Genomic DNA, 17083 nt, shown 5'->3' with positions numbered 1-17083 from the left:
AGGAAAGCATTCAAATCATCAACAGTCAATGAAAGCGCCAACATTTCAGAGGCCATAATACACAGTTTATGCCACAAACTCGTTGTTTACATGACTTGGATTGTGTAATTAATACTGTACAAGTAAATTTATCTGATATTATGCTGAAGATGCACCAAATCAAAGCTAATCATTTTCCTCTCTTTTTAACATATATTTGCAAGTGTATACAGGTTGCCTTTGCGTGTACTTTGTGAAAATACAGAGGAGGGGGTTGTGCCCAGACATAAGATTAAAGGTCTATGAGTTACCAAAATCTTTTTGTGCTTTTATGGACAACGCCCAACGTCTCCCTCATCTCATGTTTGATGATGATGGGGCTATCATTATGAAAAATTACCCCACGCCGACTGGCTGAGGAGCCGGGATGAGTTGGAACTGGAGAGCTGCTGTTGACGGAGCAGCTCTACTCATTCTTTTTTTTATCTCCTGCCATTCTCCTCCTCTCTAAAGCCATTCTTCAGCGGAGGGCCCTCCACTGCCATTCACACGTGCTGGGATTTGTATTCAAAGTAGCTTGCAGATCTTTTGTATTCCTGGCCGATAGCGTTCTGAATCCCTGTGCTCGGATGGGAAGCTGCAGCTAAAAAAGAAATGAGGGGAGTGAAATTTGCTCTGTTGAAATACATGAAACTATAAGCTCCATGTAAACAAAAGGTCCACAAATATGAAAAGAGACATTGTGAAAGAGGGGACAATTATGTTTGGGTGTTATGTTAGAATGTTAGTATTTTTAAAGGTATAGAAGTGAATTATACTGTAAAAACAAAATGTTGGCAATTAAAATGCAAAGAAAACATGAAAACTTGCATCTCCCAGGGTCCCCAAAGAATTTTGAATGTTCATCAAATCAAAAAGAAAATGCCTCTTCATGTCATTTAGGACAGCCTTTGTGGAAATGGAACTAAACATGTCGTTTATAAAAACGACATGTTTTGCACCATCGAAAGAAAAAGCGGTGGGATTTCCCTTCTGTACTGAAAGTGATGAAAAGAAAGTAAAAGAAAATGAAATACTGTGTGTCATTCAGATAACACACTCGCAGACAAATAAGCATAAAAGTGTCACCTGAAGGGATTTGATAAGAGAATCTTACCCATACAGTGGCCTTTCTCTGCTGCCGGTTCCCAGAGTCTCCTCTCCTCAGGAGTCCTGGGGAAAACTCCTGCACGAGTAATCAGAATACTTTGATAAGCCTCAGTAATCCAAATACTTTGATAAGCCTCAGTGTCTACTTCCACACATACTATCAGGGTTGTTTTGTGTGCCATTAAGATGTTGTTCCTAATTATATTATAAAGTATTCAGTGCACTGTTGTTATTGTAAAATAATAATCATTTTGGCTGCAGTTATTTAATTTATTTGTCACCGTCACCTCCCTCTCAACTTCATTGTGAACTTTTCCTACAGCAAATCAAACTGTGCGAATCAAAATATGTGTATACATGTGGAATTCATGTTATGTTCATTTATTTTGGATATCAGAAAATTCTTTTACCTTTTTTTTTAAAAAAAAGAAAGAATTATTATCATTCATTCCTTGGAAATAGCCTTGTACCCAGATTCCCTGAATTTGATGAGTAATTTATTTATGCTTTATATTGCAGCACACTGCTGATGTTGGCATGTCAGCAAATGGGAAATGTGCTTTTCAAATTCCACTGTGGTTCTAAAAAGAAGTTCTTTTTGCTGAACTAAAATCACACTTCCATCTAGCCCACACCTACCGAGCAACAGGCACTTTCTATACATATTTAGAGGTGATTGTGATTTGTCTGGTAAATGATTTCTACTGAAAAGTCTGTATGTGTGGGGAGAGGGATGCAGATTACTCTCATATATCAAAGACGTGGAGTGGTATTTGCATACCACATAGAGGATATTGAGTTTCAAACAACTACCAGCCTGCCTGAGAGCAGGGTGGGGATTCTTTACTGCTCTAACTGAAATCAGAGAGGGCTGGCACCGCCGTTCACCACACAGATACAGATACACATCTAACACTATCGACTGGGTATTTATGTTTAAATCCATAGAGGTTCATTTAGCACTCAGGAGAACAGACATAAGAGCATTTGATAAGTGACAGAATGTGGATAAACACTGGTCTCCGTTGATGGAAACGGTTAGCAGACAGGAAGTGCTCTGTGCAGAGAAAGGTAAACTGAAGGAGAGAATTGCAAAATATATAAGGGTGCTAAGCTGAAAAGTTTCTACAATCCTAAAATTGCACCGATTTGCAAAATACCTTTTCTGGAGGGACAACTTTAAAAGCCTGTTGTCTCATTCATACTCCTGCTGCAAGCGTGGTGTTTTGTTGCAGCATAGTAATCTAGTTTATGTGGGTGCTTTACCAAAACGTGCTAAAGAAAAAAAAGCAAAGTGTGCTATATATTTATATTTGATGGGCTGTTTGAGGGGAAAGCGTCATGCAAATACATTTTTTTTTTAAGTTGAAACTTCCATTCTTCACATTTTTTCATTGACGTCAAAATTCTTTGTGGATAATTTGCACCTCTTTTTTTCAAAGACAAACCCGAAAGGTTTATTTGTACAGCACAATTCAACACTAGGTAATCCAAAGTGCTTTACATCAACATTAAAAACAAATAAAATTAAATAAAATGATAAGAAAAGAGGTAAAATAATAAAAAGCACAAGTTGTTAAAAAGTAAGGGCAGTAGAATACAGCAGGTACATCTCATTCTTACAATGTACTTTTCTATACGGTCAAAACGTACAAAGACCGGGTCAAATATAGTATTACAAAAGTAATCTGTGCCGATTCGTGCGTTGAATTTGACAATTCTACGTCAAATAGTCAACATTTCTACGTCAAACAGTGTAAAGAAGTAGAGATGAGTGAGTTGCTTCATGACATAATGCTCGGTAGTGAACAGACTGAGGGTTTTTTCTGCAGACAAAAGGGTTTGTTTCTCAGCGTCCCGCCCCTGGAGCCGCTTTTGTGTGCGGCTTTATTTTATAGTGAGGCTGTTTTGGGGACCGCGTGTCCCGGCGGCTCCTCCTCCCAGCGGGGGTGGGGGGTGGGGGGTGAAGGGCCCTCCCCCGGGGGCCCCAGGGGCCTCCCATACCCATGTCTCCTCCTCCTCCCATGGAGCTGCTGATACGTCAACGTCTCCTCCATATTGGATGTTCAAGACTGCGCTGTAAACTAATACAAGTAAATGGACTTATTTTCATAAAGAGCCTTTCTACAAAGAAATGTACGTTTAACGTCTCATTTATTCATTCACACACGCACTAATATACCTGGGAAACAGTTAAGCACCAAATATAATATATTTAATTTTATGAGATGGCAAAAATAAGAACTTTATTGATCCCACATAGGAGTAATTCATGTTATATCAGCTATAGAGAACAAGGTAGTGCCGAAAAACAATATATATCCCCCCCCTCACAAAAATAAGAAAGATAGAGAAACATATTTTCTCATCAATAAAACATATTTTAAAATTTTCAAGTAACAAAATAACATTTGAACCATTTTTCAGACAATAAAATAACATTTGAACCATTTTTCAGACAATAAAATAACATTTGAACCATTTTTCAGACAACAAATAACATTCTTATTTTTGTGAGGGGGATATATATTGTTTTTCAGCACTACCTTGTTCTCTATAGCTGATACAACATGAATTACTCCTATGTGGGATCAATAAAGTTCTTATTTTTGCCATCTGAGAAAATTAAATATATTATATTTGGTCCCTAACTGTTTCCCAGGTATATTAGTGCGTGTGTGAATGAATAAATGAGACGTAAAACATACATTTCTTTGTAGAAAGGCGCTTTATGAAAATAAGTCCATTTACTTGTATTAGTTTACAGCGCAGTCTTGAACATCCAATATGGCGGCGACGTTGACGTATCGCAGCAGCTCCATGGGAGGAGGAGGAGAGATGGATATGGGGTCCCCTCCCCCCGGGGCCCCTGCAGGAGGAGGGGCCCCGGGGGGAGGAGGGGCCCCGGGGGGAGGAGGGGCCCCCGCTACTTATACACTCGCCCGGCTCAGCCTCCCAGTCCTCCCAGTCCTGCTGCTGCTGCTGTTTTACCTGAAGGGTCCACAGTAAACATGGAGGTGAGTCTGGATTCTGCTTTTTCAAACTAACCACACGGTTGGGGGAGATTTTGCTTTTCAGTTTCTGATTTTGTCATTTTTAAAGAGGAATCCAAACGTGAGAAGCTTGCTCTGTAAATACTTTTTTCCTACTTTTCAACAAATGCCTGAGTTTGAACTGTAGCTGTTTCCTCATGTTAAAAGTCACTAACATTCAGGACAAACAGAGCCATGCCATCCATCACACTCATAAACACCTATTTATTTTTTGTACCTGCTTTTAAACATATTTTTAAAATCATTGCCTTTAATGTATTTATTATGCACTTAATGGGGGACTTATTTGTATCTCTTTGTTCTCTCTTATTTTATCCATGCTGTGGTTTACAGCATGTAAGTCTAAGCAGTACTTGTGATTGTTGCTTTACATTGATTGTGTGGTTTGTTTTAGTCACATATGTTAACTGTACACACACTGATGCTGATGCTTTTACACAAACCAAGTTCCTAACGGAGAAATAAAGTCATTTGATTGATTGATTGAAAGTTTTTTTTCTCTCTTTCAGCCTGGCTTTACATTTGAAAGCATATTTTTTGACAACATCACTGACAACAGCTCGGATGGGTCTGGAGACTTTGACTCGTTCTTCCCGGAGGCGTGTGGCACGGCGCTCAGCCAGGACTTCAACAAGATCTTCCTCCCCACGGTGTACGGAATAATCTGCTTCCTGGGGATAGTCGGCAACCTGTTAGTGGTCATCGTCATGGGCTACCAGAAGAAAGTGAGAAACATGACCGACAAGTACCGGCTCCATCTCTCCGTGGCCGACCTGTTGTTCGTGCTCACCCTGCCCTTCTGGGCGGTGGACGCCGCCAAGACCTGGTACTTTGGACAATTCCTGTGCGTGTCCGTGCACATGATCTACACCGTCAACCTGTACAGCAGCGTGCTGATCCTGGCCTTCATCAGCTTTGACAGATATCTGGCGGTCGTCCACGCCACCAACAGCCAGACCACCAGGAAACTGCTGGCGAGCAAGGTGATCTACGTGGGTGTGTGGCTGCCGGCCGCCGTGCTAACCGTCCCCGACCTGGTGTTTGCACGGAAGCAGGACGTGAGCCCTTCAGTCCTCTTCAGGGACGACAACGAGGACGCGGCCGAGTCCAGGACTATCTGCCAGCGCATCTACCCGGTGGAGAGCAGTCTCAACTGGACGGTAGCGTTCCGCTTCCAGCAGATCCTAGTGGGCTTCGTGCTGCCGGGCCTGGTCATCCTCGTCTGCTACTGCATCATCATCGCCAAGCTGTCGCAGGGGGCCAGAGCTCAGGCCCTGAAGAAGAAAGCCCTGAAGACCACGGTCATCCTGATCCTGTGTTTCTTCGGCTGCTGGCTGCCCTACTGCGCCGGCATCTTCCTGGACACGCTGATGATGCTGAACGTGGTCCCTCCCACCTGCGTGCTGCAGCAGGCGGTGGAGAAGTGGATTTCTATCACGGAGGCTCTGGCGTATTTCCACTGCTGCTTGAACCCAATCCTCTACGCTTTCCTGGGAGCCAAGTTTAAGAACGCCACCAAAAGTGCACTGACTCTCGGCAGCAGATCCAGCCAAAAAGTGACTCTTATGACCAAAAAGCGAGGCCACATTTCATCCGTGTCGACCGAGTCTGAGTCTTCCAGTGTCTTGTCAAGTTAAATCAGAATTTCAGTCGTTGCCTCGATGCCACGAGGAGGCAAAAGAAGTAAAAATTTAATTTCTAAATATTTACTACATTTTGTACAGTTGTTACAAACTTTTTTTTTTGTACATTTAATTTTTTTTATGCCTTGAATAATGCAACTGTCTTTTGTGATGGTTTTACTTTTCCTTTTTCTGTTTTCTTTCTGTAAGAGAGATCTGTCCTCATGCAACAACTGTTCAGTGATCTGTTGTCCCTCCTCTCACCCTTACGTCTGCTCTCATCCTTACAGCTCACTCACGTGTCGTCCTGTGCTGTTTCCAGGACTGGCAGCTGAATTCTGATAAACCTGTACATAGTTAGTGTGTTCGCACTTAAGGGGTGTGATTATCTGAAAGCTGTTATTTATTTCTTGTCTTTCACACTGGATATTTGTAAAAATCGGGGAACTGCAAGCTGCTTTTTTTTGTTATTCTTTTTTTTTTTGTGCTTTTTTACAATTTGATATATATTTTTTGATGTAAAAATAAAAAGGTGTTTCTCTTAAATGTCAGTTTGACTGTGTTTAACCAGTGGGGTCAGTAACCTGGGGAGTCTCATGACAAAAAGCAGAAGCACTGAGCAGGAGAGCCCTTTAATTGCAAGAACATCTGTTCATTTTGTATCTTAAGCAGCCATAAGACCAAAGATAAGATCTTACCTTACAATTAGTGCCATATGGCTCCTTAAAGACATTTGCATGTTAACCCCCACCGCACTAGTGATGCATCTGCTACAATAAGATAGTAACAGCATAAGACATAATAATAATGGCACATTTTGAACACATCCCCACATCCAGCTCTCAAGGCTTTTTCATCTACAACTCATGCTATAGAATAGATTTAACCATGGACAGAATGGAGTTCATATTAAAAACAAAAGGAATCAAGCAACAATACATGTCAGAGTGAATGCAGCCATGCAAAGGTCTCGTATACAACAAAGCAGCACAGCTATTCTTCCCAAAGTCTAAGGGAAAAGACATTTCCATGTCTTTACATGTGTGAAAAGGAGTGAGGTGATTCCCATTGGGCATTTTGGGGCAACGGTATCTCACATTGAAACAAGAGGTGACTGTTTTTTCAGGTGCAAATGGACCCAAGATGATCCTGACTTAGCATACAAACCTGGAATCCTTAATATTCCTTCATGCTGGCAAACGTCTCCGGATCAGACTGCTCTGGGTCCATATACTCTTCATTCATGGGCTGGGGTCAATTCTTTTGGTGAAAAGATATGTAGAGTTAGCAAGAACACTAGTAAATTCAACAACCACAACTATGTTAAAAAGAGTTTAAATATAGTCCTGAAAAGAAAGAGCAGGCCTTGCTTTAGCTCCAATAAATGTCAGTTAAACACTTTTTATGTAAATTAAACACCTCTTTGAAAGTGACTTGTAAAATAAGACTGAGCTAATTCATCCCTGGATTTCATATGTTTTCAACAATAAGTCCCATTAGGGTTTAATTCAATGCATTATTATAATCCAATGTCTGCATGATGGGAAAATATAGTCTTCACACATTTCTTTTGCTTGCCTCCCACCTGCAAACATTTTTAGGATTCATCATTTATAATCTCTAATGTGAACAAAACAATTCATCCTTGTAAAAGAAAGAAAGAAGAAGAAACAAACGATGGACTTAAACCCAGAGGGTTCATGGTTCAACCTTGAGTTGGCATCTGCAAATCTACAATAAAACCTTTCTCGGGATAATTCCAATTTCTCTTAAAGTCAAAACTTGTGTGTTAGGTTAGTGGCCTTTCTAAAGTCTGGGATACGGCCAATCTCTGTGATGCTGAACAGGAGGAAGTAACAGAAAATAAAGTGATCCAAACTTTTGATTTGCAACCTGATTTGCACCTTGTTGCATTAAAAAGCACTTTAAAATACAGATGCACCTCCTGCATTGGTTTGACATTTTGGATCTGTGGATCTCTTATATTCATATCATGTTTTGTCAGATATGGCGAAAATAAATTTCTATGAACTGTTTTGTTAAAGAGCTACCGTAAACTTGAACTTAACAGGAGCTACCAACATTCCATACTAAACTCTTCAACATTAGACTAACTTTCATGTAGATAGGCAAAGATCAGGCAGGCATGCAGTTTCCTAGTGTGATGCATGTTTTCATCAGAAACACTGAAATTCTCAAATAAAATAAAATAAAATGGCCGCATTAAAGAATATTGATTATTTACTCTTTGATTTCAGTTTATATGCATTACATACAATACTGGAGTTGAGGGGGGATGAGGGGGGGGTGGCACCCCCCCCAGAAATAAAAACAGTCCAAATCATCCCCCCCTGAAATAAAAACGGTCCAAATCATCCCCCCCTGAAATAAAAACGGTCCAAATCATCCCCCCTGAAATAAAAACGGTCCAAATCATCCCCCCTGAAATAAAAACGGTCCAAATCATCCCCCCTGAAATAAAAACGGTCCAAATCATCCCCCCTGAAATAAAAACGGTCCAAATCATCCCCCCCTGTAAAACTGCCATCCCTCCTTTCCATCCCTTATGTCATTTCATCAATGAATGTGGTTTTACTGCTATTTCAACATTTAGAGTCATCACCAGAAAAATAACACCAGAAAAATAACTTATTTGACAGTTTTCACCTGTTTCAAGTAAATTTTCTCTTGAAATAAGTAGAAAAATCTGCCAATGGGACAAGATTTATCTTCTCATTACAAGCAAAACAAATCTTGTCCCACTGGCAGATTTTTCTACTTATTTCAAGTGAAAATCTACTTGAAACAGGTGAAAATTGTTGTTTTTTCCATTGATGAGTCTTGTTTTAAGTGTAATGAGATTTTTTTTACTAAAATGAGACATTTTAACTAGAAATAAGACACATATTCTTGTTAAGATTGTGAGTTTTTGCAGTGATCCATGTTACTTATCCTGTGAAGGACAGAGTCATATTGATAAGTTCAGAAAAGTGTTTTTTATTGTTGTGTTTTGATGTATTTGATGTAAGTCCAGTGGATATTTAAAGCTTACAGAAGGCTGCATTTAACTGCTGCTATGTCATTCCTGCAGTATTTCTGCAGGTGTTTTGGTCACTGCTATTATTTGTAATATATTATATTATTTGTAATCAGCACAAATTATCTGTCCCCATATGATAAAACCCACCGTCCCCCCTGATTGTTTTTTACAACTCGAGTACTGCTTCTAAGAACATAACTTGAGTTTATACCATTTCCCTGCTGTGTTTACGGCAGGAATATTTGCTCTACTCTGTCCATCTACCGGCCGGACGGACGGAAGTCTCCCGGAACTACAGTCTGGCACTTGTTCCCACCGGAATCCTGAGCGTCCCGGTGCTACACAGGCCCTTCCTTCCGGTCCCGTCCATGCTCCGAACAGCTGATCCAGGGTTTCTCCCTATTCATCTGTGCTGCTATACACGTTTAGATATCTATATTTCCTCGTAATTGTCAGACCAAATAAATCGCCATGACTAAAGAGGACATGCAGGGGTAAGCAGCGTTTAAAGTTGTGTGTAGTAGCTCAGTTCTCAGTGCTAAAGCCGCAGGACTGTGGCTGGAGTTAAGGCTGATTTATGGTTCCGCGTCACACCGACGCAGAGCCTACGCCCTAGGTTACGCCGTCGATTTAACGCGGAACCATAAATCAGATTGAGCGAACGTGGAGTAGGTTGCATCATCCGACAGTTTTAACTAAAAATAGAAGTTTCCCTCATGTGAACTGAACATATTTTAAACGCTAGGGATATACAACAATACACAAGATGAAGCAGTAAAAACCCAACCCTTAACTGGTTTGGTAAAGCCCACCTGTATGCACATTCCCCTGTTCTTGAGATATAACTTTACAGTTACAAACTGAGACAGGATTAGGGTTTGAGGCATCAGTTATCTCTGAATGTATTTACATTATCCAGGATAATACAATATACTTTAGTTAACTATTACGTTTAGATTCAAAAGCCCTTTAACAGAGGTGTATAATAATCCAGGTCCATAAAGTAAGAATCCTGTCCAGCAGTTGTTCCAGCCATCACTAAAGCTGCTCCACTGCATGTACAGGACTGTCTCAGAACACTAGAATATTGTGATAAAGTTCTTTATTTTCTGTAATGCAATTAAAAAAACAAAAATGTCATAAATTCTGGATTCATTACAAATCAACTGAAATATTGCAAGCCTTTTATTATTTTAATATTGCTGATTATGGTTTACAGTTTAAGATTAATATTCCCAGAATATTCAAATTTTTTGAGATAGGATATTTGAGTTTTCTTAAACTGTAAGAACTTTATCAAAATATTCTAATTTTCTGAGACAGTCCTGTAGTTGGTTGTTAGTGAAACACCTGTTTTAAATGTACTGGCTGATCCACAGGTACATGTTTTAATGAGCAAATATCCGCTTAATGTAAAGAAAATGATTTGACTAATGGTGCTTTGAGACTGACCCCATTTCAAAATTGGTCTTAATTTAAGATTGATTCAAAACTATTTTTGATTTTGTGGAAAAAAAAACAAAAAAACATTAAAGCACATTCCAGAGGTGTATAATCCAGGTGCCGCAAGGCAAATGTATTTATAAAGCACATTTCACATAGCATGGAATTACAAGTTTACAATAACAGAAATAGATAACAAGTATGACAAGAGAAAAACAATAATAACAATCATAATTCCATTTTAACAAAAGTGCGATCACCCAGCCAACCATGTAGAGTTTAGTCAAATGCCTGTGCAAAAAGGTAAGTTTTTATTCTGCTTTTGAATGAGGGCACTGTTGGAGCAGACCTTAGTTCCTGCAGAGGAATTCCAGAGAGTGTAGTAGTGACTGAAAGCACCATGAGAAGATCTAGTGTAGATTCTAAGTATGATGAGAAGACTCTTAGGAGCCGGTTTAGTGATGGTTGGAACAACTGCTGGACTGGATTTTTACTTTATGGCACCTGGATTATACACCTGATTAAGATTCCTGTATTCACGTCTGTGTTGGCAGTATCAGTTATTGGCCACAATAAAGCTGTTAGATATTACAAATGGCTTTTAATCTTGTGTCCCGTAATAGGGCAAAGGCATAGTCTAAAATCATTCAAAGTAATGATTTAAAAAGTTGCCAGTAAGTTGAATGGCTCTGTCAACAGTAGACATTTCACAAATGTAAAACGGGAAGCTAAACTGTTGGATTGGAATATATTTTAGTGGAAATAGCTCTCACGTGTATTAGTGTTACACATCTGAACTTCGTGCAAAAATTGATGTCATTTTTTTTAATCTTCAAATGTTTTTACCCATAAGATATTTTTTGATATGGTGGTATTCAAATTGTTAAACATGTAACATGAAGGTTTGCAGAAGAGTTGTGCTTGGATGTGGCACAATACACCTTTTTGGACATTTTGTCACCCTGAAATAGTTACGTTGCTGCGTTTTGCATTGACGCGAAAAGTTGGAGCAAAAACAAGGTATTTGCTGTAATACGGACTTGATCGGCGCAGCACCTCCGTGGACCGGATCGCTAAAAGACAGGTCGTCTCCTCCTCAGACCACTGCTGCTTCGCTGCCAGATTAGTTTGTTGCTTAATTTTCAATTCAATTTTATTTATATAGCGTCTAATACAACAGAGTTGTCTCTAGACGCTTTACAGAGACCCACACCCAGAACATGACCCCCGAGCAGTTATTACATAAACAATGGCAGGTAAAAACTCCCCTAGTGGGAGAAAAACCTTAAGCCAAAGAGTGGCAAGAAAAACTCCCCTTTAGGAGGGAAGAAACCTTGAGCAGGACCTGACTCATAGCTTATTTGAAAATGTTCCCGTCTTGCTATTGCCGTTGATCTTAATAACCTCCCCCGTATATTTTTTAAAAACCCCAATATGAGCCCTGGGTTACTGCTTTTAAAACCTGAATATTGGGTCATGTAAACGCCAAATGGAATATCCCCATCAAACGGAACAGGAATTTGTTTTCTGCACATGCTCTGTTCACAAGGAATCCTGGTCTTTTGAGTCCAGGAAGTTCTTATAAACACGGAGAAACCAAGACCAGGAGGAGACTAATCACTTCATAAATGTAATGAAGGATATGAACATTTCTGCATTTGTAGACGGTAGAAAGTACCGGGATAGCCAGATTTACAAGAAGGTGAGAGAAAAGTTGCACGAAGCAGCATTAGTTTTGAATTTGGATACAGGAAGAAGAAGTGGAAATGACGGGAATTGCGTCATGATGTTCTCCATGCGTCGCTGGTTTGATCCAGATATCCCAAATGATTAATTACCATGTAAACAGAATATTCCCAATGTTTCAGTAACCGGAATATTAGCAATAACCTGAATGTTGACTGCATGTAAACGTAGTCACAGGCCCAGAACCAGCCCTGGAACCGGTTTGGTGGGAAAGGGGTATGAGTGATGGAAGGTGGGGTCCTACTTTGACCCTCTGTAGACGATTTCTGAAGATGTTGTTGATCCTCCCGAAGGGTTGTAAGCCTTTAAGATCAAGTTCATATAAACGTCAAGATCACCTTGTAGGCACGTGTCAGAGACTTGTTTTATTCTAGCAGCCAGTGCAGGTCAGTGAACCCGGGGGTAACATGTCCACGTCTGACCAGAGACGCCGCCACATTCTGGACCTTTTTTGTCCTAATTTGATGGCACACGTTGGAAGGCTGACTAGCAGGGCATTGCAGTAGTCGAGCTTTATCAGAAGTTAAGTTGCATACTGAGTCAGGCAAGGTCTTATTTTTTTAATGTGGCATGACTGGGAGACTTGAGGCAATGTGTTCAGAGAAAGATAACTGGCCATCAAACATGACAGCCAGGTTTTTTAAAACCTTTGTGGAAGGGACAGTATTACATGCAATATTGAGGTAGATTCAAAGATGGGCAGAGATAACTGGGACCTCAGTCTATGACAGGTGAAGTGGAAGCTTCCAGACAGGTCAGAGAGACAAGCTAAGGGTTGAGCAGAGATTGGGGAGTCAAGTTGTGTATCATCTGCATAGTATTTATATGAGAAGCCATTACCAGGTACGGCTCCACAACAGGAATTTTTAGGTTGATGGCATTGTTCACACCTGTGAGGTCACAAACCAATTTAAATAATCTGCTCTCGTTCATCACCACTGTTACCATGTACAGAAAAACAAACTGTTAGATCTTTTCACGTTGATCTTGTCATTCTAGTTTATTTTATTTTTTGATGTCATCTTCTTTTATTTAATTAGTGACTGAAAAACAGCGAAGGTGCTGTTATTGCCACTAAGTGTTATGAAGTGTTTGATAAATCTGTGGATCCTACCATGTCTGACTCACTGGAATGTAGAGGCAGCGGCTGAAAGGAAGAGTTCCACCCTGTTAATTTCCAACATCCGAAGTGTTACCCTTGCAACCTTGTAAGGAATACCTGGTTGTTGAGAACTTAAACTTTTTCTCCTGGAATAATGGTGACGGTGTCATGCGTTTCCATTACCCCTAGATTTGTGTAATGGAAACGCTTTATGGAATTGTCTCGTCTCTGGCAGCACTGTAGGTGACGTAGCAGGTCAGTGATCAAAATTCAGTAATCACAATCTAGTTTCCAACTGGTTTTGGCCTCATTAATACGACGTGGTTGTCCTGTAACCCTACTTATTCATTCTACATTACGTATGGGCTTTGCCTCTAAATGATAATATAAATGTTCATCCGCTGCCTTCAGCATCTGGCTATCTTCTCAACAACGGTAGGGGCAATCGCAATCATTTATCAAAGACTAAAGACGTTTTCTTCAACGTAAAGATTTCCGTTTTCGTTGTTTTGAAGAGAAGTCTTGCAGGACAAGATACAGAGAGTTATGAGAATTACAATTCTTATAATTTTTTTTTTTATATCTTTTTATTTCACAATAATTTTCACAATTCACATTTTCACATGCATGATTTCTATTACCGTATACCCACATTCCTACCCTCCCCATAATTACCCTAGGGAAAAAAAACAAAAACAAAACATACATTAAGGGAGAACAAAATTAAATAAATATTTAAAAAAAATAAATAAATTAAAAAAATATATAATGGCAGCAACAGCGATATCAAACTATATATATATATATATATATATATATATATATATATATATATATATATATATATATATATATATATCCATACATACATACATATAAGGCACAAGTTCGATAATAAAGATACTCATTGGTCACCTTTGGAAAAATTATCCAGTTTTGAGAATAATGGGAACCAAAATTCTTGAAAAATATGACCACGGTTGTATTTTTCTAAAGTTACTTTTTCCAATGGTAAAAAAACTGAAATTTGATCAAAAAAAACTTGAAAGTTGGAGGGGAATCATCTTTCCAAAGTAAAAGTATGCATTTCTTAGCGAAGTATGTGATCATAATTAATATCCTGCTTTTTTCCGGTCTAACTGAAGATCCAGTGTGTCATTTAATAAATACAAATTGGAGCTTAACTCAAAATTAATTTGTAATACTGATTGTGTGAAGGAATAAATTGATTTCCAGAAACCTGAGAATTACACTTAATCAAAAAACGATTAATGGAAACATAGATTCCAGCAACGCCACCTTTATCCAACTTTCAGGCATTCAATTTTCTTTTGCGCAAAAGTGTAATGGAAATGCAGGTAGATAATTGTTGTTTGAAGTCCACTGGGATGTTGCGGGTTTTCTTCCTTGTTTAGGCTTTAGTGCTATTTCTAGTTGGCCTTTGATCCTTGTTATTTCCTGTGACTAAACAAGGGCAGCTTCCGTAATACCAACCAACTCTTTCAAGTTGAGACACCTGCTGCTTTTGGAATGGTCAAAAATGACCCAAATGAAAGGATTACTTAATATGTTGAGTATCTTCTCAATAATTCTCAGACTTCTTCACTGCTGCACCAGTTTGACTCGACCTGTTTCAGAGACAGTAAACCCTACAAGTCCATGCCCAGAGACACCAACGTGTTCAAGCAAAGGGATTCACTGCCACATTCATACACATTCATAGTTAAACACATGCATGAGCACGGCTGGGGATCCATTCAAATTAGGGCTGAACGATTTTTGAAAATAATCTAATTGCGATTTTATTTCCTCAATATTACGATTGCGATTTAATATGCGATTATTTTTTCAAGGTCCTGTTCTCATGTATCTTTCAACTATAAATAAATCAGTCTGTTTTATAATAAACAATGTCAGATTTATTTAAAGCACAGATTACAATAATAAAGAAAACAAATCTGTGGCTTAACCTTTAACACGTCTACACACGTCTGTACACACGAGTGTTATGGGTCGTTCTCTGAACCCAATCACACGACACCAAACCGGGTTAAACTTTAGCCAAAACGAGGTGTAGTTTAATAGAAAAACACAGAAAAACTACCACAGGGAACAAAAAGAACCTTCCTCACAGGGAACTCAGAACTTCTTCATAAATAACTCAAAAATCTCAGAGGGAAAAAAACCACCAGCAAACTAACAAACAAACCAACAAAGCTCAGAGTTAACAAAACGAACCAGCAATGAACAACTTGCAGCCCCGCTGTTTAATCTCTCCTGATGAGCTGACGGGCTGCAGGTTCAGGCTCACAGCGACTCAAGCCTGATTTATGGTTCCGCGTTACACCAACGCAGAGCTACGCCGTACCCTACGGCGTAGCTCTGCGTCAATTTAACGTGGACCATAAATCAGGCTTCACGATTCCACTGTCCGCCGGCGCGTGCAGCTCCTCGCCACGCCGACTCCGCGCTCATATATTTAATACATTTATAAAGCCCATATATTTATAAAGCCCCGCCTGGCCGAGCCCTAACACTGAGACCATGGTAGATGGGTTACACGCGGCACTGTTGACTTTTTTTCCCTGCCGGCAACGTGACCAGATCACGTGACTGGTCAAATCGCAGCTTTTGCGGTTAGAAAATCTCGTCAAATGCAATTAATCGTTCAGCCCTAATTCAAATGTCAAGATTCGATTCTGATTCTTAAAGGGGACCTATTATGAAAAACACGTTTTCTCTGTCTTTAACATATATAAAGTGGTCTCCCCTCAGCCTGCCAACTCAGAGATTCTGCAGAGTCTGTACAGCCGCCCGGGTGAGCCGTCCAGTGTGATGTGGATCTACGAGCTGTTCAGATTCTGGAGCGATGCGCGAAACCCGTCCACAACTAACTCCGTCGGCCGGAGCTTCTGCCATTTTTTCGTAGCGGTGTATGGCGTCATTCAGGCAGCCAATCAGCACAGATCCTCATTATCATAGCCCCGCCCACTCAGAATCCTGCATAGATAATGAGGTTAGAGAATGGGAAGATAAAGACATGGCTCAGAGGCTGAATTTCTAATGTATTTAGCAAAAACAATCAAAAGCTTGTTTTTAAGACATTCAAGACCTGTTTAAAATAGGTATTATATTATTATAGAACTATTACTACTATTATAGAAATATAGACAATTTATGCAATTATAACTGAAAACTTTAATGTTTTCATACCTTTAAACATATTTAAAGGGGACCTATTATGGAATCTAATACCTATTTTAAACAGACCTTGAATGTCTTAAAAACAAGGTTTTTTTTTTAAGGAAGGAAAAAACATTGTGTCCAACAAAACATTCCTTTGTTGGGCATAAACACAAAAATACCAAAAGTTGTAATGTAATGATGAAAAAATAAATAAATCGATCTTTAGACATATGAATCGATTTTTAGGAATGAATATGAGAATCGATTTAGAATGGGAAAATAATTTTTTTCAACACAGGCCTATGCATGAGTATGAAAGATGACAGTAGGGGTTGAGGGAAAGCTGCTTTTTGTGCTTTTTATTTCTTTGGAAAATCATTGAAGATTGAAACACTTAGATTGATAGAAAGATAAATAAACAAGTTCTAGGAGTAGGGTGTTTAAAATTCTGTTTAAAGCTCATAAAAAAACTTTACCAATCAACATTCAGAAAAGATTTGAAAAAAGAAAAACCAAGTTTAACTTAAAAGGAACAGAGATTTTTATAAAACCAAGATGCAGGACTAAATTGATGGAACGTTGTGTTTCTGTGAAAGGAATCAATTTATGGAACAATCTGAACAAAGAAAACAAAGAATCCAAATCAAACATTACATTCAAAAGAACAATTAAAGCCTGTTTGTTAAGGAAATATAACGAAAAATGTTGAGTTTGATTGACATACCCGTAGGCGGTGGTAATTTTATTTAATGTTATTTTCATT

At 39.2% G+C, this 17083-nt stretch overlaps 2 protein-coding genes across 3 annotated transcripts in view; both read left to right on the top strand.

The window, feature by feature from the left end:
* The window catches only part of dars1 (aspartyl-tRNA synthetase 1), a 224527-nt gene that overhangs the window by 162796 nt on the left and 44648 nt on the right, over positions 1-17083 (top strand). Inside the window, exon 1 of one of the 2 annotated variants that reach the window (XM_061724315.1) lies at positions 9180-9337. The exons of the other annotated variant lie outside the window; for it this stretch is intronic. Coding sequence (XP_061580299.1) covers positions 9315-9337 — 23 coding nt within the window. The 5' untranslated portion in view covers positions 9180-9314. Of the gene's footprint in view, positions 1-9179; positions 9338-17083 lie in introns of those variants that run through there. 2 annotated transcript variants of the gene reach the window in all.
* On the top strand, positions 4108-6332 carry LOC133446305 (C-X-C chemokine receptor type 4-like). Its single transcript, XM_061724314.1, has 2 exons — positions 4108-4145; positions 4691-6332. Exons 1-2 carry the CDS (start codon positions 4140-4142, stop codon positions 5816-5818), a joined length of 1134 nt encoding a protein of 377 aa, XP_061580298.1. The 5' UTR covers positions 4108-4139; the 3' UTR covers positions 5819-6332.

The sequence above is a fragment of the Cololabis saira genome, chromosome 6 (genome assembly GCF_033807715.1).
Source record: "Cololabis saira isolate AMF1-May2022 chromosome 6, fColSai1.1, whole genome shotgun sequence".
NCBI classification, from domain to species: domain Eukaryota; kingdom Metazoa; phylum Chordata; class Actinopteri; order Beloniformes; family Belonidae; genus Cololabis; species Cololabis saira.
The sequence above is the reverse complement of the archived record's forward strand: the minus strand, read 5'-3'. Positions and strand labels throughout refer to the sequence as shown.